The sequence below is a fragment of the Mus caroli genome, unplaced genomic scaffold, assembly GCF_978045245.1.
Source record: "Mus caroli unplaced genomic scaffold, Mus_caroli_1 scaffold_8, whole genome shotgun sequence".
NCBI classification, from domain to species: domain Eukaryota; kingdom Metazoa; phylum Chordata; class Mammalia; order Rodentia; family Muridae; genus Mus; species Mus caroli.
In genome coordinates, this window is record NW_028227263.1 from 60,610,995 (window position 1) to 60,633,063 (window position 22,069).

Genomic DNA, 22,069 nt, shown 5'->3' on the forward strand with positions numbered 1-22,069 from the left:
CTAATGAAGAACATCCAGGGCACAATGAAAAAACTAAATCTAAGAATAATAATGATACAGGAGAGAGAAGATTCCCAGCTCAAAAGACCCAAAAATATTGTCAACAAAATCCTAAAAGCAAACTTTTCCAACCTAAAGCAAGAGATGGCCATAAAAGCACAAGAAGCTGATAAAATAACAAATAGATAAAAGAAAACTCTCTTGTCACGTAATAATCAAAACAGAAAATTCACAGGATAAATAAAGAATATTAAAAGCAGAAAGGGAAAATGGACAAGTAACATGTAAAAGAGACCTATAAGAATTATGCCAGACTTTTCAGCTAACACAATAAAATCTAGAATAGCATGGACTGATGTCATGCAGACCTTAAGAGAACACAATGCAAGCTAAGGCTACTATACCTAAAATATTCTCAATCAGCATAGATGGAAAAGCCAATATATTCCAGGGCAAATTCAAATTCAAAAAATATCTATTTACTAATCCATGACTACAGAGGAATCCAGAAGTTAAGCTCGAACACAATGTGGGAACTTACACCAATTGAGGAACTAAATGCAGGTTTTTTTGAAAATATCAACAAGATAGGTAAACTACTAGGCAACAACAATGAAAAATACTATAGGACCCAGAAAGAGTATCCAAATAAACAAAATCAGGAATGAAAAGAAAGACATAACAAGAACTGAGCAACTTTAAAAAAATAATCAGATTCTATTACAAAGCCCATATGTAGCAAAACTGGACAATCTAGATGAGACTGATGATTTTCAAGACAGATGCCACATACTAAACTTAAATCAAGAGCAGATAAACAACCTAAACAGGCCCATATCACCTAAAGAAATTCATTAAAAACTTCCCATGCAAAAAAGCCTAGGGTCAGATGGATTTACTGCAGAATTCTACCAGATCTTTAACAAAGAGATAATACCAATACTCTTACAACTATTCCAGAAAATAGAAACAGAAGGAACACTACCCAATTCATTCTATGAAGCCACAGTTACTCTGATACCTAAACTTCACTAGAACCCAACAATAAAAGAGAATTTTAGAATCTTGCTTTTCAGGTGTATTGTGGTATTCAGGGCTTGCTTTGGTGTGAGAACTGGATTCTGTTGATGCCAAGTAGTCTTGGTTTCTATTGCATATGTTCTTTCTCTTGCCTCTCTCCATCTGGTTATCTCTGATGTTATCTTGTCTTACTGTCACTGAATGGAAACTCTTGTGAGCCTCTAATCTTAGGTGTGTCAGCATTACTGGGAGACAAGCTGTCTCTGTGCTGGATTGTGTTGCAGAAAACTATAGCACAGGGTTGACTCTGAGGCTCAGAGAGAAATCATAAGGCAAACTTCATATGGACAGACAAAACAATTATGATAGTCTTGTTTAATTAAGTCTGTCAAAGTGGGCATGGGATTTAAAATTTCTGTGCAGTCTTTTCCTGTTTTCCTTTGAAAATTTCAGCTCCCCTGCACCATCTGGATGCTCTCATATTCCTACTTTGTTGAGCTTCTTAAAATGTTAGCCAACCACAATTAAGTGCTGTCCAAAAAAAGTGGTCATGGTATCTGCTAACAGAAGTAAAAACCTAAGAAATATTTTCCTATGAGAAGAGGAGGCTCACCACACTGGGTTCCATCCCATTCTGGAAAATCAAGTCACTGCAGGGCTAGGCACATCCTCTGCAACTGAGGCCAGAAAACTCTTACCACTTAGGGGAACTGTAACCACAGGCAGACAACATTGGATAGCCCCTGCTCCAGTTGATGAGGGACCTCCATGAAGACTAAGCTAAAATACTATATATGTGGACAGATGTTATAGGACCCCAGAATTCTTAAATTAATTGCATAATCCAAGAGAGCTCTCAACACATATCTCAGAAGTTTTACTTATTTGAATATGAAAATTAACAGAGAGAAATGACTGAACTGTAGGGGTGAAAATTAAAAACGACACAATATTCTAGTCTGAGTATATCACAGTTAATCCATGTTCTTCAGGGCACAGGAATTACTGCAGTAATCTGAGCAGACTTAATGTAAATTACAGAGGTGGTAGATGACTAGAAGAAAACATACCCTTAGATACACCAGGGCAGATATAAAATCCTAGGAATGTTAAGAGGAAACACAAAGCCTTGCAAATGTAAAAACAATCACATCCATATATGATGCTAAGAGCTGCATTCACGATTTCATCATTGGTATTACTGAATGGAAATTTCAGACCCTTAGAAAAGAAGGACAGATTTTGTATTTTTAATATAATCCACTCCCAGATATTGTGACTGTCTTTCATTGAATGATCATATGTCCTAAACAAATTTTCCAGCAAAAAGTAGATTTCATAGATGCAAAAATATTGGACACATTTCTCTGGATGATAAATGTGGGAATAGAAAGAATTAGGGAAGAATATTATTATAATCAAAAATAGTTTAAAAATGAAGACTATCAAAGAACTAAAGAGAAAAATATTGTTTTTAAAGATATGACAGTCAGGCCAATGCAATATAATAGAATGAATAGGATAAAACAAACAAACAAACAAAAAACCCTACAGAATAGGAAAACTCATATAAACTGTAAAGCTCATTTTAAACTGTATTCAAATAAATTATACTAATAAAAAAAGCATTCAGTGGTTTATATGCCAAGCCACATACACTGAGTTTTTAGCTGTCTTTCATAGTGAGAGTTTTCACTCCTTTATATTTTTGCATCTTATTGCTCATATATACCCCTCACAAAATCTTCCATAAAGGAAATTACCACAGAAGATGAATACATAAATTTTTTATAACTAACTTTAAACGTTTTTTTCAAACTGAATATAATCTAGAGCTATGTGTATTGAAATGATGAAATATTATGCAAATAGTTCTTAACTTTTAATAGACTGGAATTCTTAATCAGTATAAAAATTAAGGTTTATAATATGAGGTTTATTAAGAATGATATTCTGTGCACTCAGCTTATTTATCCTTCTCTTAAGAAAAATGAAAGTAGCATTTTACTAGCTTTTAATTTCTAAACAATCAGCTTTTACAAACTAAGATTATGAATATTTAAATTCAAATTACTCATCCTTCTATAACCATGACACAAAAGTAATTCAATTTATAGTTATGTATTAAAGGAAGAGGAATACAATCTAAAAGAAACTATAAAATTAATATTTACAAATGCTGGGGACATATACAGATGTTGCATGATATTGATAATTTGTATATTACTGAGTTCAATTGAGGTCACTTGGAGTTACTGGCATAATTCTTAGTAAAGCTCATTTGGAATACCTGACGTAATCTGAGTTAACGGTTCAAATGGTCATCAGAAAACTGGTTTGATGAACTAGGCTTGTTAGAAAATTTGCCCAGGAGGAATCCTGCCTGATGTTCATGTCTACTGACATGGATATAATCATAAGGGATATAGATGAAAAGGATAATCATGAAGAAAGTTATTACCGCTTATTTGTTACCTCAACATATGAACTCAGATGCCGAGCCTAAGGACATAGAGTGCTCAAGAATCCTCTAGAGGCAAACATAGAACTGAAAAGGAAATTACTAAGAGAATTACATTTGTCCTTTAGTAGTGAGTACAGTAATAAATAGTGGGTTCTGGATGCGTTCACACAATAATAGTGCATGAAATTCTTTATATCTGACTGTATATGCTGCATTTTGCTCTGGCAGATATCTTGTGGACAGGAAAAAGATGTTCTCTTTGATCTCTGTCTTCTGGTTTCTGAAGATTTCCTTTATTTTTTGTCATTTGAGTGACCCCAGATGCTTTTGGAGAATAAAAGACACCAAAAATGATCTAGGAGATAAAGAAACTTTTTGTTTGTTTTTTATTTCCACAAAGCAAGGTTATGTGAAGAATGATTATTTCAGTTGGAATCTGGACAAGCAGTAAGTGCATATTTCATTTAGTTATTTTACTTTATCATTAGAGACAAAGCATTCTAGAAATGCTGCGATGTAGACCATGATACCATGTGTTGTCTGGCTCTCCCTTTCTAGGAGATATCCAAAATTTATTTCATGTTTCAATTCTGGGTATTTTTTCCAATTCTGGTTGTTTTATGAGTACCGTATTGTTTTTTTTTTTTTTTTTTTTTTTTTTTTTTTTTTTTTTTTTTTTAATTTTTGAGTCACAATTTCTAGGTAGGTACTAAATGAATTACCCCATGATATGGACCATGCTAGTAAAGAGACTCCCCTAATTTGCCAATTTCCAACTTATTTTGTCTTGGGATTAAACTGAAAAATTTGGAATAAATAATTCTTTTAGATTATTTCATGGAGACTAAAATATAGTGGTCTTTATTAGTCTGCTAATGTTTCATCTGACAGCGTGGATGCCCAATTCCTACACATCATCCATTTGGATATCTGCTCTTATTAGTTACATGTCTTAAGAAGATATACAGATATTATTCAAATAATCAATCTATCATAATTTCAAAATGTTGTGGTCTATGAATCCTGCAGCAGAAGTCAAGACTGAGACACATTTTTTTTTCACAAAGAGAATTTTCATTTTTCTTTCTTTTACATTCTGTTACAAGGTCATTGGCACATATTTATTTTGTATTAATACCAGAAACTTATTCAAATTTATCAATTAGAAACATTTGAAGCATTTCCCTGAACCAACAGATAATTTGTTAATTTGTTACAAGGGATGATACCCATACAACCTATGACTGGCTATTTCATTTTTGAGCACTAGAATAAAATATGTTGTCTGTGATACCTGATAAAATTTGAGGGAGGATTACTGTGGGTATAGACTTTTCCTATACCAAGACTGTCATGTACAGATTTCACAAATTTATTTCCCATAATTACTGTATAATTTCATCTACTATACTCATTCAACATTCAAATTTGTTTCTGTTTTCCTAATAATATTAAATGTGTTTTGATTTATGGGGATTGAGTGTACTTTATATAAATTGATATACATTTTATGATATATAATATCTCTTTTAAAATGGGGTTACTGTATTTGAGATTTCAGTTGAAGGAATTCTGATAATTTATCCACGATATTTTAGGACATTTACCAAAATAAGATTTCAAAGTTTCAATAATATCATACTTAAAAAGAAAATATATATGTGTGTGTATGAGAGATAGACAGACAGACAGAGAGAAACACACACAGAGAGAGAGAGAGAGAGAGAGAGAGAGAGAGAGAGAGAGAGAGAGAGAGAGAGAGAGAGAGAGAGAAAGAGAGATTAGCACAATGACATTGTCAGTTTTAGATAAAGATTCTATTCACTTTCAAATTGAATAATCAGAATGAAATAAAAATGGAAACAATGAATATTCTTATCTTTGGAATAGATTAAAGGAATTATTTAAAAGAGATTGGTAGAACTATTGGTTGATATAATAGAGAAAATGAGTATTTAATAATAAAAATTAATACTCACGGTAAAATTCAGGATGGAGGAGATGAACCAGAAATCTAAATGATTAGTTATAGTTGAGAAAGAATGTAGGGGAGTTGTTTGAACAAGAAAATTATCAAAACACATTTTTACATCTCCCATAAGATTGTTTTAAGCTAGATATTATTTCAGATAAGCCTTGTTATATATAAGGAAAGGGATTTTGTAATTCATTTAATTTACTTTCAAATATTTCTAGCTACTGGGACAATATGTCTTAGTGTCCTATTTTAAAATATGGGAAGTTTTATGTCCAGCACTCTAACAATTTAAACTGCATGACTTTCAGTGTAAGTGTTTCCACATGCTACAGAAGGGTAGAGTCTATATAAATGTTTTAATTTCTTCTTACTATTAATAAGGAAAATATCAAGGCAAGAATTTTCTGTCTAGAATTTAACAAGTAACATATTATGTAGAAAATACTTTTTGGTTATATACATGACTTAAATTTTAAGTTTTTCTTTGGTCATGATCATATATATATATATATATATATATATATATATATAGAGAGAGAGAGAGAGAGAGAGAGAGAGAGAGAGAAAGTAGAATCATTATATATAATTTCTTTTTTTTAATTTTTAATATTTTTTATTACATATTTTCCTCAATTACATTTCCAATGCTATCCCAAAAGTCCCCCATAGCGCCCCCCACTTCCCTACCCACACATTCCCATTCTTTTGGCCCTGGCATTCCCCTATATTGGGGCATATAAAGTTTGCATACACTAGCAAGATTTTGCTGAAAGGACCCAAATATAGCTGTCTCTTGTGAGACTATGCAGGGGCCTAGCAAACACAGGAGTGGATGCTCACAGTCAGCTATTAGATGTATCACAGGGCTCCCAATGGAGAAGCTAGAGAAAGTATCCAAGGAGCTAAAGGGATCTGCAACCCTATAGTTGGAACAACATGATGAACTAACCAGTACCCCGGAGCTCTTGTCTCTAGCTGCATATGTATCGAAAGATGGCCTACTCGGTCATCACTGGAAAGAGAGGCCCATTGGACTTGCAAACTTTATATATATAATTTCTTAAAAGGCCTTTTATGTTACATAGCAGATATGTTTCCAAAACTATGTATGTATCTCATCCTACATTGTGCCTACACAAAAGAAATTGTTGAACAGTTATTCACTGTAAATTTGTCACCAATATTTGGACATATATTTTATTACCATAAACATGACAGCACAGTTAAAAAGGCCAGTTACTTTTAGAAGTAAAATATTGAGTTACTGTTGCACCTACATTGTTTGTGATCTACATGCAAAACAATATAAAATTAGAGCAATGTTAATAAATTAGGTCAAAACTTGACCATGGTGGTGGAGATACAGCACAATTTAATACAAATTGACAATCTCAAATTGAAATCTTGTGTGGATATAGTATTGGTAGTATGAAGAGATATTCTGCCTAAATACCAGGGAGTAAAAATTTAAAAGTTGTGTTTTAGTTATTTCTGAGTAGCATCATTAAGGTTTGAGAAACATTAGGATTATAGGAGAAAGTGGAATGTGATCATTTCATCACATTACATCTAACTATAACTTATGCCATCATTATGAACTTGGAAAATGAAGCTTATGATTTGTGTTTCATAGGCTTTATAAAACAACAGAAATTTATTTTGTAGGAATTTAGAGAATTTAATGTAAACTTATGCTATATTCCCTTTCTTGTAAGTTAAAACCAGTACATAACTGAGAACATTTTGTATTGATTTCCTCTCTGTATGCTAGAATTTTTTTTTTTATGGCTCATGCTTGTACAGTTTTGGGAACTATATTCTCTACTGCTCTGTTTTCAGGGTGACACCCAAGATCAACCACTTGATTTTCTCTGTTTATCTTGCCTTGGAAGAAGTAAATAAGAACTGCCATATTTTGCCTAACATTTCTCTGCTAGTTAATATTGAATGTAACGGAGGAAAATATGATGAGAAAACTGATTCGGCTTTGAAAAGTGAGGACATTATTCCTAATTACTCCTGCACAAATGAGAGAAGATATTTAATTGTACTTACAGCTCCTATATGGGCAGTATCTACAAAACTTGGACCATTCCTGTACATCTCCAGAATTCCTGAGGTACGTCAAGGTGGAATAATTTTAAGGAAACACTTTCTCACCTCAGTGAGACTTTCTGATTATGAATGCAGTTTAAAAGGCAGAGGAAGGTATTATGTTTATTATGATTTATCAAACATAAATGCATAGATATTTTTGTGGCAAACACAACAACTTTATCATAAATGGGCATGGGAGATATCAGTATTGTGAAATGTTATACCAGAATACTCAGCATACCTTTACTATTTAGAGAATCACAAGAAGTTGGATACACTGAAATAATGAGATGAAAAATAATCACTTTCTAAAATGAATACACTTTGCTCAAGCATACTCCAATCTCACAACGATCCCTCTGCAGTCAATCATGTTTATATTGTTGTCTATTTACTGTATTTTTCAGCTTTACTGTGGGCACTTTCATCTACGTCTGAGTGATAATGAACAATTTCCTAATCTGTACCAGATATCTCCCAAGGACACATCTCTACCACTAGCCATGGTGTCCCTAGTGGTTCATTTCAGATGGAACTGGATAGGAGTGATTGTTTCAAATGATGACCAAGGAATACAATTCCTTTCTGAACTGAAAGGAGAAATGCAGAAAAACATTGTTTGTTTATCAGTTGCTATTATTATCAAAACTGAAATGTCCACGGCTCTTAAAGAGTTAAGCATGAATTATAAACATATCTCAATGTCATCAGCAAAAGTTGTGATAGTTTATGGAGACAAATTTTCTCCCATAAAGAATAACCTTAATGTGTGGATATCTCAAGGCATTTTAAGAATCTGGGTTAGTGTGTCACAATTTGATATGATCACGATTCTAGGAGATTTCTTGCTATACTCTTCTACTGGGACTTTTATTTTTTCACATCAGCAACCTGAAATACCTGGTTTTGAAAAATTTATCCAAACAGTACACCCTTCAAACTACAGTAGTGAATTTTCCTTTGCCAAACTATGGTGGACATATTTTAGATGTTCATTGCCACCATCTAATTGTAAGAAGCTGAAGAATTGTCCAACCAAAACTATATTTACATGGTTATTCAGGACACCACTTGGAATGGCCATGAGTGATGCATGCTATAACTTATACAATGCTATATATGCTGTGGCCTACTCACTTCATGAGATGCATCTGCAAGAAGAAGAAACATGGTCAAAGAATCCTGGGAAAGAACTGGAATTTGACTCTTGGAAGGTAATGAGTGTTACACTAAATGGCATTTACATGGTTTGAGTATTTTAATAGAATCACATGGTTTAAAGCCATGTGAATAAGAAATTTCACACATAAATGTACATAGTTCTATATTCTATTATTGCATAGGTGTCAGATCATGTTTCTGTCATATATTATGACACAGTGAACATTGGTATGCATGTCAGCATTCACAATCTAAGTCATGAATTTTTATACAGATCTTTGAACCAAATATATGACTCATGTATTAATTTTTCTAATGAAATTCTTAAATAGCCATAAGAAAATGCCTTGTCTTTTATGTTATTCATAAGATCCTATTCAAATTACTAAATAGATGACAGAGAATATCATGTACTTTCCCATTAATTTCACTAACTAATACTTTGTACTCCATTGCCTGTGATCAAATAAAATTATTGGGAGAAAAAGCATCGAGGTGTCATTACTCTCCAATCATAAAAATCAGGAGTATAGGTTTTAAAGCACCAAGTCCATCAAGAAAATTGTATTAGTAAACAAAGTGGAACTAAATTTACATCTACATGAAATTTATTTTTGACTTTAGTACTGAATACTTCTGGTGAAGTTAGATTTTTGGAAAGGGTAATAATAAGTGGGAAATTTCTAAATGTAATACTTTCTAGTCTAATGTGTAAGCCTAGTTGAAACTAAAATGACAAATGTGTTTTAGATGTTCTCTATACTGAAGACCTTAAAATTTGTAAATCCAGCTGGAGACCTAGTCAACATGAACCAGAATTTGAAGCATGATACAGAGTATGACATTTTCTATATCATGGATTTTCAAAAAGATTATGGACTTAAAATGAAAATAGGAAGATTTTCAGGGCATCTTCCAAGTGGTCAAAAGCTATATATGTCTAAAGAAATGACGGAGTGGGCTACAGATATTGACCAGGTAATTATTCATAATTTTAGTGTTTAACATGTAGCACAATTACCTAAAATAGTCTCTACTTTTGCTTTGTCATGGAATAAATAATTGGTATTTCTTCATTTATTGACTTACTATACACTGAACTAGATATTCTCTCTTTCTTGTTACTAACCTCTGTTTTTATATTTCTTAATATATAACTCATTATACATTCATAGATTTTATCTGTAAAAAATAAAACAGTACAATTTAACATGATACATTTGTGTTAAATGAGGTCTTTCAGTGGATCTCTGTTGAATCCTGGATGTTTGTCCGTTAGGATATTACCCATATTTATATAATATATATTATTTTTCACAGATTCTGCCCTCAATATGTAGTATGCCTTGCACACCAGGACTCAGAAAATCCCCTCAGGAAGGAAAGGATATCTGCTGTTTTGTTTGTATCCCCTGCCCAGAAAATGAAATTTCCAACATGACAAGTAAGATTGTCTGTTACAAAAATAATTAAATTGATTTTTTCTCACAAATTTACATAGTTCTCAACATTCCTTTATGGGAAAACAGAAGATATATCATGTTAAGGATCAAAAGCTTCAGATATATATAAATATATTTTTAATAATTATTTAAAATATTAAACACTTTCTCTCTTGAATTGTTTTTTTTTTTTTGCCTTACTATTGTAGATCCCTGGAAAACAATATTTTCCAGGATATTTTGCATTCTAAAGAAATATTCTAATATTCTTTAGAATATTTCTTTAGAATACAAAAGACAAGTACATTATGACATGTTTGTGCTTTTCAATTTTATTAAATATCGGAATACCATACATTTCCAATACATTACCATTTATTCACTTTACAGTCTACTCACATGCCCCATCCCTCCACTTCTGCCAAATTCATCCCCCCTCATGAACCTTATCTTTCCCATCATAGTAAGATAGCTTCCCCTTGGATCCTGTTTCATCATATGTTTTCTGTTCAAAGAAGAAATAGCACTGAGGCCCAATGAGGCAGCAAAAGTAAGTGAAAGAAAGCCAATGGCAGGTCACAAAGATATGCATAGATTTTCCTCCACTTGTTACAGGACACAGAAGACCAAGCTGTACATTTTCTATTTATGTGGATAGGGTTTACAGACAGCCTATCAGTTCTTCTGGTAAGCTTGAACTGTAGTTGAGCAGAGGCTGACATTTCACTGTATAATGTATAAAGGCTTGTATACACACACATATACAAACACACACACAAATATATAAAATATGATTTACAGATATATATATATAAATATATAATATGATTTTATATATATAATAGGTATATATATATATATAATAGTACCTGATTACCTGATTTTTTTAAAATACAAATTTGTATTATTTGAGTAATTCTGCTCAACATTTAAACAGCATTATTCAGAGCAATCCAAGAGATAATACAAAACGAAACAGAATATACATCTTTCAATACAAGACAGTACTTGAAAGACACAACTATTCACATTGCTAAAATTGATTCAGTTAAAATTAAAAGAAAACAGAATACATGTAGTGAAAGTTAAAAGGATACAAGTTGAAAAATGTTCTAAGCCTCTGTGTAGAATTATGTGTCAAGAAATTTTTTGAGAAATATAATATTACATACATATTTCTGAATAAATACTACAACCTTCGGAGCATTAGGTTGTCAAATCTTACAGAAATTATGAATACTGGAGGAAATATGCTTGACCAAAATTCATAAATTTAATCACAAAACTGAATATATCATTTTTAACATGTAGAAAATTTGTGTGCTAAAATTTTCATATTGTGTCTGCCTTAACATTATCAGTACTTTCATTTGCTACTTTTAGTACCAAGATTATAATACAATAACACCATTATACTTTTCCCTGTCCTTCTTACAAAATCAAAACTCTTTACTGCCTTTAAAATTTATGATCGATATTTTAATTGCTGTTCCATGCACAGATTCTGTATATAAAATATTTCTAAGTACAGTAAATTAGTCCGTATAGGATTACTTGTGTTTTTTAGGGGAAGACTATTTTGTTATTCAAAGACAATTAATAGGTAGCCTCTACCCTAGGAAAGTAGCTCAATATTCTCTGGTTGTCTTTAGTTCCTTATGTAGATTTTTACTTGATAATCTTTCCCTACTCCACTTTGTTATGTTTATTGTTTTTTATCTCACCCAGCTTACTTTAAGATTCTCTTTTGTTGAGATTTTATGGGTTTTACTAGTGATTATCTTAGAAAATAAAAAATATATAAGTTCACATCAAATTTTCATCTACTAACTGACTAACTGAGTAAATGACAAATCAATTTTGTAGATATATTCAATGGATAGGACCCTAAAACTCTTAATTTTACTATGATTTTCTCTAGTGGTGTCTGTGATTTTCATAGAGTAGGGACTATACATAACTCTGTGTGTAAGCAAAAGTATTTGGAGCATAGTTAGGGATTAAGATGTTTTAGTAACATTTTGAGCATAGGTTTTTTTTCCCAAGATACGGATGGGATATAATTAATTTATTAGTCCAACAATCAACTTGAGACCACATGTACACAGAAAGAATTGCTGATCACTAAATTGTAAGACATATGGACACACATATAGAGCATAAATTAATTATAAAACTTTGTTTCCACGAATGGTCAATTTAAGATATGTGATTGTGGAAACATGAAAATTATGTGATGTTATGCGTTTTTGAAATAAGCCATAAACAGCTTGAATATATAAAATAATTATGAACATAAGCTTTCATGAAGATGATAAGCATTAAAATTTAGGTCAAATGCTATGCAGCCTCCACATTTAAATTTACATATAGCACAAGATGCAAGTCTAATTTAGCTATAATTTTCCAATGTATTAATTCAGTGTATCTTGTAAATGGTAATAAATAAATATATCTGATAACACTTTTCTTCCTGTACTAGACATGGATCAGTGTGTAAAGTGTCTGGAAGATCAATATGCCAATGAAGACCATACACTCTGTCTTCAAAGAGTTGTGGATAATTTAGATTATAGAGACCCTTTAGGAAAAGCTCTAGCTGGCTTTGCTCTATGCTTCTCTCTCCTTACATCTGTTGTACTCTTTGTCTTCCTGAAACACCGAGATACTCCCATAGTCAAAGCCAATAACCAAAGACTTAGCTTTGTCCTGCTCATCTCCCTCATATTTTGTTTTACCTGTTCCTTGCTTTACATTGGTTATCCCACTATGGTCATCTGTGTCCTGCAGCAGACCACATTTGCCATTGCATTCACTGTGGCTACCTCTACTATCTTGGCCAAGACAATTACTGTAGTACTGGCATTCAAGATAACTGTTCCAGGAAGAAGAATGAGGTGGCTGCTTATGTCAGGGGCACCCAAATACATCATTCTCATATGCACAATAATTCAGCTTATTCTTTGTGTAGTCTGGATTGGAACTTCTCCTCCATTTGTTGATGCTGATGTACACATTGTACATGGCCACATCATCATTGTTTGCAACAAAGGTTCAGTGATTGCCTTCTACTGTGTCCTTGGATACATGGGCTTTGTTGCTCTAGCAAGTTTCACTGTAGCTTTCTTGGCCAGGAATCTGCCTGATACATTCAATGAAGCAAAGCTCTTGACATTCAGCATGCTGGTGTTCTGCAGTGTCTGGATCACTTTCATCCCTGTCTACCACAGCACTAAAGGCAAGACTATGGTCGCTGTGGAAATTTTCTGTATCTTGGCCTCCAGTGCAGGGCTGCTTCTTTGTATATTTGCCCCAAAATGCTATATTATTTTATTAAGACCACAAACAAATTCTTTTCACAAGTTCAGGAAACAACATGTTAAAGTTGAAAATAAAAGTTAAATTAGCCACTTATATAGTGTGTCAAACTTGTCTACATTTTCACAAAACTGCTTTCTACTGCTCACATATTTTGTTGAAATATGAAGTTGCTATCATATAAAAATGTGGAATATAAGATGTATAATAAAATTCAAACACATGACCTGGACTTCAGTTTATTGGATAAAACTGTTTAATCAGACACTTTTATACATATAATGACAGTTTATTTTTATTTATAACTGTCAGGTATCTGAAAATTAGCACTTTGCTTTACAAATTATTTCATGTATTATCCACCTACCTGTATTAATTGTGTGTTATTCTTATGTTCTAGAAAAAATTACCATGTTGATATTATATATAGAGGGTTATTAATAAGGAATCTTTTGTTATTTTTCTTGTTCTGCAAAAAATTATGAACAATTAAATAATTTTCTTTGTAACATGATACTCCAGCATGTGATAAGATAAAAATTTATGATGGTATCACTACATTATGTTTCAATTTGAATACTGATCATAAGGAAGTTGCTCTGAGATTTATACCATAATTCTACTGAAAGTCACATAGATGAGGATATGAACAAGTCCATAAAAACCTGTTCTTATTTTGCTAAATGGCCATTGCCTAAAATGCATATCTTTTTACTTATGTTTATATTTGAGGAAATAGTCATCTCTTAAACTTAGTCATAGATAATTATTTATATAATACATAGCAATCAGTTAAGAAGTGCATAATGATTTTAACTACAAAGATTAACAATTATGTTTCTCTACCTTAAGTAAAACAGCCTCACAATCAAGGCTTGGAAAATATCTTGGCATATGAGGCAGAGAAATTAAGGGCCAATCACTTAGAAGTGTGAAAATCTATCTTTATAACTGGATGATGTTCTTGAAAGACATATTACTAAACAAAATCTCCAAAATATCAAAAATTGAGAACACTGGCATAACTCAGGAGATCTTCTTTAGGTCTCCTCCAACATACTTTAAACTATAAGAAGTAGAGAGGGCATTTGTAAGGAAAACTTATTCTTTTATTGTGGACACGGTTTATGGTAGAATATACACTGTCTAATAAATGGCCCTAAATCTTTGCACAGTCTAGCATCACTTACTATACATAGTGAATTATCAAAAACCAAAGACAAAATTTGGGAAAAGCTTGTATTGAAAAGTTGTAGAAGCTATATAGGGAAAGGAAGAATAAATATTAATATATTACAATTAAATTTTTGTGAAATTTCATAATTTCTCATAGTTTATTAATTTACATGATTGAAATAATTTGAAATTTTCACTAAGCTATTATATATGTCATCTATAATTTGAAGCTGAATTCTCAGTTTAATTTTCATGAATTTTGCACTAAAACTTTCCTCTCTTATAGGAATTCTTAAGATGAGATACCTTTGATGGGATTTTATGTGAAGATAAAGATGAAAACCTGTTATTTTTTATGTGTGTAAAAGCTAAGAGTAGAGTTTAACATGGGGCAAAGGAATATTGAATAAAGAATAAATATTTAAACTAATAAGTATTATCATTATATTTATAAATTAAGAGTAAGATTAAGAACTATAGTGTAACTGGAAAAAACGTATCATTTACATTTGTCTAGTCCTAAGATGATCTATATGATTATTGTGTGATCCTTATTGGTGAAATAAAGGTGGTTATGTATTGTTCCATGAGTGTAGTTCTGAATAATCTATATTTTATTAATCTATTGATATTCTCTTCTAAATTCATAATTATAGAAAGCTTGTGCATGTAAAGTAAATCATTGATTTCCATAAAGACATTATAACAAAAATAACTATTAGTGAAATTCCAGACTTGGTAATAACATTTTAGAAAAACTTAATAGGAAATTATTTCTATATTGCATATTTTAAGTAAGACTTCTCTGTATAGCCCTGCTACTTTATGAAATAGAAAGGACAATGTTAAGATGGTGATAGGGGCTTAAATTATCAAAATGTTTACATATTGTCTTGAATTTTGTTGAACTAAAGAACCCTACTTGGGTAAATGAAACATACAGAACTCTTAAACCCAGATATAGAACACACATGCATGCCTGCTTGCCCACACACATAGAAACACACACACACACACACACACACACACACACACACACACACACAGTTGCTCACCCTAAAGTGAAATTTGTTGAACCATTACATTTTATAAGGATTTTATACCAGAATCTGGGTGAGGGTTTACTTATAAGAACAAATATAACTCACAGTTTATGTATAAACCATACAAAGGTGGGAATATGGAGTATACTTCACAACCTTCAGGACACTCAAAAGGTTTAAAACTTCTTCCAGGATGCTTTGCATTTTTCTCATACTTTTAGATAGCTGGTATGATCTTAGGATTCCTTTTTGCAACTAATGTTCACTGAGATGATTCATTTCCTCTAAGGATTCTTTTATCTAAGAAAAACTATCAGCATTTTTATTAGTATTATTTTATTTATAAACAGTTCAGTCATTTCATCCCCCATTATGTCACCCCTCCTACAGTTCCTTATCTATACTTTCTCCTCCTTATCTCCTAGACGGTGCTCCTCATTCCCAGGAGACCTTGCCCTTCTCTAAGGCCTCAAGTCTCTTGAGGATTCGGCATAAGTTCAGCCAATAATGACACACCAGGCAGTGTTCTGCTCTACAAGTGCCAGGGACCTGACACCAGTTCATGTATCCTGTTGATAGATGGTGCAATCTCTGAGAGTTTCCTGGGGTCCAGATTAGTTGAGACTGCTAGTCTTATTATGGTGTTGCCCACCCCTTCAGCTTCTTCAGTCATTTGCCTAAGTCAACCATGGGGATGGTGGACTTCAATCCAATGGTTGGGGTTAAATATGTATATCTGTTTTAGTCAGCTGCTGGTAGAGCCTATCAGAGGGCAAGCATACTACGTTCTTGTCTTCAGATTTTTCTCCATTTTTGTCCCTGCAGTTCTTTAGACAGGCATTGTTCTGGATCAGAAGTGTTGACTATGTGTTAGTAAACCGGTTTCTGATCTTTGGCTCTATCTATCTACTGGAGGTGGAGTCTTCCGGTTCCCTCTCCCAATTGTTAGGCAATTTGACTAAGGTAACCTGATTGAGTCATGAGAGATTCCAAGGATGCTGAACATTTTCATTCCTTTTTCTGGCCCTCTGGCTCTGGGTTTCTCTCCTGTACCCCTTCTCCCATACCTGACTCTGTTTTCCTTTTCCCTCCTCCTCCCTTCATCATCCTGGTCTCTCCCTCTCTCTGCAAGTCATGATTATTTTATTTCCTCTTGTAAGTGTGGTTGAAACATCCTTAGTTGGGCATTCATTATAGTTAAACTTTATGCAATCTGTGATTGCATAAGGGTATTCTGTGCTTTTTGACTAATATAGGCTTATTGGTAAGTGCAGACCATGGATGACATTTTGAGTCTTGGATAGCAACCACAGGATGATATCTTCTAGTTTCATCCATTTGCATGGAAGATTCATGATGTCCTCATTTTAATAGCTGAATTTTATTCCATTGTGTAAATGAACCATTTTTTCTATATCTTCTTCAGTTTTTGACACCTGAGTTTTTTCCAGCTTTTAGCTATTACAAGAAAGGCTACTATGAATAAAGTAGAGCAGCTGGGAGTGGTGGCACATGCCTTTAATCCCATCACTTGGGAGGCAGAGGCAGACGACTTTCTGAGCTCGAGGCCAGCCTGGTCTACAGAGTGAGTTCCAGGATATCCAGGGGTACACGGAGAAACCCTGTCTCAAAACAACAACAACAACAAACAAAGAATGAATAAGGTGGGGCACAGATTTTGGAGTATGGTGGATCATCTTGCGATTATATGTCCAAGGGTGTTATAGCTGTGTCTTCAAGTAGAACTATTTCCAACTTTCTGAAGAAATGACAAATATGATCCTGGTGTGGTTGTACCAGTATACAATCCCAGTAGCAATGGAGGACTATTATTATTTCTCCACTCCATGGCAGCATGTGCTGTAACTAGAAGTTTTTATCTTAGCCATGCTGATTTGTGTGAGGTGGAATTACAGGGTCATTGTGATTTGAATTTCACTGATGACTAAGGATTTTGAACACTTCTTTAGGTATGTTGCTGCCATTTGAGATTCTTCTGTTGTAAATTCCCTACTTAGCCCTGTACTCCATTTTAAAAAATGGATTATTGGTTTTTTTTTTCCTTTATTTGGTTGGTTGGTTGGTTTGCTTTGCTTTGGTTGTTTTTGTTTTTTTTTTTGTTTTTGGTTTTTTTTTGGGGGGGGAGGTGGTTTTTTTATTTGTTTGTTTGTTTGTTTTGGTTTTGGGGTTTTGTTTTGTTTTTTTTTTTCCCCCAAGACAGGGTATATCCCTGTGTATCCTTGGTTGTCCGGGAAATCACTCTGTAGACCAGGCTGGCCTCAAACTCAGAAATCTGCCTGCCTCTGCCTCCTAAGTGCTGGGATTAAAGGCATGCACCACCCTGCCCAGCTTGGATTACTGTTTTCTTAGAGGTTAGCTTCTTGAGCTCTTTATATATTTTGGATATTAGCCCTCTATCAGATGTATCATTATTGGAGAATTTTTTTAACAATATGTAGGATGCTAATTTGTTCTACTGACTGTGTCATTTGCCTTACAGAATCTGTTCAGTCTTATGAGGTCCCAATTTATCAATTGTTGATCTTAGAAAATTTAAATTTCTCCTTGTGCTGATGAGTTTGATGCTCTTTCCACTTTCTCTTCTATTACATTAATTATATTTGGTTTTATATTGAGGTCCTTGATTCACTTGAATTTGATCTTTGTGCAAGAGGATAAGGATGGGTCTTTTCTCATTCTTCTAAATATAGACAACCAAGTAGTTCAGCACCATTTATTGGAAATGTTTTCTTTTTACATTTGTGTTTTTGGCCTCTTTGTCAAAGTTCAAGTATCCATAGGTGTGGGGTGAGGGGCTACACACAGATAGCCTGGTCTCCAGTAAAGCTTATGTCTTGAACCCTGGTAGAATCCAGTCGGTGGTAATTTCCACTTACGTGGAACAGAAGGCATTCGTTCATGTCTCCTGGACCCCTGGCTCCTGTTGAAGTTACCACCTCCACAGAGGCACGTAGCCACTAGGAACAGCACCAAGCCTTCCCACATGGAAATAAGGTTTCCCCCAAACTCTTAGTCCAAGCCAATGAGAGGTACCTGTTGTCAAACCCTGAATCACCCCCAGAACTGTATATAAATCCATCCAGAGAATTAAAGGTACATGAGAACTATTCCTTCTTCTGAGTCTTTTGTTCTAAGAGCTGTATGTAACACTTGGGAAGAAATTACCCTTCCCGAAGAGCCACCCGAGGTCCCACCGCATTTCTCACTTGATAGTCACCTTCTCATTGGCTCAGCCCGATCTGACTCAGTTCAGAGCTGCTCAGAGTTACTGAGAGACCTGGAAGGCACTGAAGAGACTTAGTCTCCCTGCCTTCACTCACTTCCCTTTGCTGGAACCCTCGCACCAGGCCTGAACAGAGATCTTCTTGCAAAACCTCTGGTACCCAGGCCAACATCTGGTGCCCCACGTGGGGCTTCATCTATGAGTTTTGAAGGTATTTTGCTTTTAAAGCTTGGAGAATGGAGAGAGAGATATAACTCATTTGAGTGGGAGAGGGAGGGGCTAGAGGAGCAGATGGATTAATTAATTTTTCCTCAGAGGCATAAGGAGGCAGGGGTGCATAGATGGATTTTATGTCTCTTATTAATTGGGTAAGGGCTGTGACATCTGAAATGGAATAGTTTTTAGGACCTTGATCTTTGGATTCATTCATCTGACTGAGGGTGCTCAGCAGCTGTGTTGCTATCAGTCTGTCTTATTTTATATGGCCCTATGCACTGCCTAATTGTGGCTGAGATTAGCAAAAATATCATAGGAGGGTGATTTTCCTTCTCAGGTATCTTTGTTTTTGATGAGAGAAGCCACTCTGTTCCATGAGTGCGGGCTATAAATATTATCATTGGCTATGCATGACACTATCTGAAGGACTTCCTCCCAAAATAAGAAGGCTTGTTTTTTGGCTATTTTTCTTCGTCAGTGTTTTAGTAGGGCACGTGTTTCCCTGACCTATGGTGATATTTTATGTGATAGTGAGTCGCCCATGATAGAAAATAGAAGTGCTCGTGCAATGGAATGTTCCCTTGGCCTCTTTGACTTTGGGGAATTTCACAGAGTTCCAAAAATCTAAGCCTTCCAACAGATTTAAGAACTGGCAGTCGCTCTGTAGCTATTACATGGCTACAGCATTACCAGGTTTTCTTTGTTTTAAGGAGAAATTAGAGAGTCTTTGCCAATGCCCAATGCGGGCTATCGGCATTTAGACAAAGGTCAGAGGGACCTTCGGCCAACACTAGAGAGGAACTCTGGCCAGGAGGCTTCAATTGTCCCTTTAGCTTGTCTAAAAGCAGAGTAGGAAAAAACAGATTGTTTTCAGAGGTGTGAGGGCTCACCTTCCCTCAGTATCCATTAGGTGTGTCTGTTCAAGCCCCAGGTCGAGGAGTCAGATATGGGCCTGGGTAGGTTTACTTCTGGGTCATCCATTCTATTCAATTGATTGAACTCTCTGTCACTGTACCAATAGCAAGTGATCTTTGTTATTTTTTTTCTTAGTACAGCTAGAGGTAAGGCATGGTGATGCCAACTAAAGATCTTTTATAGATGAGAATTTTTTGGCTATGATGAATTCTTTGTCCAGATGAATTTGAGAATTGCCCTTTCCATGTCTTTGAAGAATTGTGTTAGAATTTTGACAGAGATTCCATTGAATCTGTACATTGCTTTTGGCACAGTGGCCACTTTTACTATGTAATCATACCAATCCAATAGCATAGTAGATCTTTCCATTTTCTGAGGTCTTTTTCAACTTCTTTCTTTAAGGGTTTGAAGTTCTCATACTGATCTTTCACTTTCTGAGTAAGAATTACGGTGTAATATGTGTGGTTATTGTAAAGACTGTTGATTCAATAATTACTTTCTTAGCCTTACTACCATTTGAATATAGGGAGGCTCGTGATTTTTTTTTTTGAGTTAATTTTAATGTCTGCAACTTTGTTGAGGTTATTTCCCAGCTACAGAAGATTCTTAAGTGGAATTTTGGGATTTGTCTGAATACTATCATATCATCTGCAAATAGTGAAACAATGATTTCTTCCATTTCAATTAGTAAAATATTGATAATTTTTTGTTTTTTAATATATTTATCTAGAATTATAATTAATAGATGGAAAGTGTCGGCAACATTGTCTTTTCCCTGACTTTAGTGTGATTGATATTAATTTCTCCCCATTTATTTATTTATTTTGATGTTGGATGTTGTTTTGTATATATTACTTTTATTATGCCTTGAATTCCTGATCACTCCAAACACTTAACATGAAGGCATGTTGGATGTAATTAAAGGTTCTTTCAGAATCTAATCAGATGATCATGTGATTTTTTCCTTAACTTGTTTACACAGTGTATTATGTTGATATATTTTCTTATATTGAATAATCACTCCATCACTGTGGATAAACATACTTGATAATTGGGAGTGATAATTTTGATGTGTTCTTGAGTTTGGCATGTGGGAATTTTACTGAAAATTTTTTCATAGAAATTCATAAACAATTCCAGGCTGAAGTTCTGTTTCTTGCTTGGGTATTTGTGGGGTTTAGGTGTCAGGTAATTGTGGCCGCATAGAATGAATTAGTGACTTTCTGTTTCTTTTTCATGGAATAGTTTCAGGAGTACTGGTATTAGGTCTTATTGGAAGGTGTGATATAATTCTGCACTAAAATCATCTGGCCCTAGGCAGTATTTGGTTAGGCAATTTTTAATTACTATTATTAATTCCTTAGTGGTTAGGAAAGTGTTTTAATATTTTGCCTGATCATGATATAATTATGCTGTTACATGATATCTGTCTAGATATCATCAATTTCATCTATATTTTCCATTTATGTTGAGTATAGTCATTTGTAATAATATATGATGATTTTGTTAATTCCTTTGGTTTCTGTTGTTATGTCTCTCTTTTTATTTCATATTATGCTTAATTGAAACTGTCTCTATGCCCTTTCTTTAACGTTTCTAAGGGTTTATCTTCTCAAAGAACCAACTCTTAGTTTTGTTGATTCTTTATACTGTTCTCTTTGGTTCTCACTGGCTGACTTCAGCTATTAAATTGATTTCCTGCCCTCTACTTTTCTTGGGTATGTTTGTATCTTATAGTGCTTGAGCTTTCAGAAGAGCTGTGAAGTGGCTATATTAGGATCTCTCCAATTTCTATATAAAGGCACTTAGTACTTTAAATTATCCTCTTATTACTGCTTTTCATTGTGTCCCATATGTTTGGGGAAGCTGTGACTTCATTTTCATTCTATGAAGACTTTAACTTCTTCTTTTATTTCTTCTCGGATGAATTGGTACCATGACGAACTAATAATACGGTATATTTTCATAAGTGGCTGAAGAACAATTTAGGATGTA

The 22,069-nt window shown here is 33.8% G+C and overlaps 1 protein-coding gene and 1 pseudogene across 1 annotated transcript; one reads left to right on the forward strand and one right to left on the reverse strand.

The window, feature by feature from the left end:
- The window catches only part of LOC147002943 (vomeronasal type-2 receptor 116-like), a 438,646-nt pseudogene that overhangs the window by 33,298 nt on the left and 383,279 nt on the right, over positions 1–22,069 (reverse strand).
- Positions 3,571–15,581, forward strand: LOC110287963 (vomeronasal type-2 receptor 116-like). The gene is made up of 6 exons (XM_021154438.2): positions 3,571–3,931; positions 7,302–7,581; positions 7,967–8,773; positions 9,471–9,698; positions 10,041–10,164; positions 12,645–15,581. The coding sequence occupies exons 1-6, from the start codon at positions 3,735–3,737 to the stop codon at positions 13,562–13,564; spliced, it is 2,556 nt and encodes an 851-aa protein (XP_021010097.1). The 5' UTR covers positions 3,571–3,734; the 3' UTR covers positions 13,565–15,581.

Coding starts and splice junctions, on each gene's coding strand:
- LOC110287963 (XM_021154438.2), top strand. CDS start 3,735: ATGTTCTCTTTGATCTCTGTCTTCTGGTTTCTGAAGATTTCCTTTATT. Junction 7,582..7,966: donor ACATCTCCAGAATTCCTGAG/GTACGTCAAGGT, acceptor TGTATTTTTCAG/CTTTACTGTGGGCACTTTCA. Junction 9,699..10,040: donor GGGCTACAGATATTGACCAG/GTAATTATTCAT, acceptor TATTTTTCACAG/ATTCTGCCCTCAATATGTAG.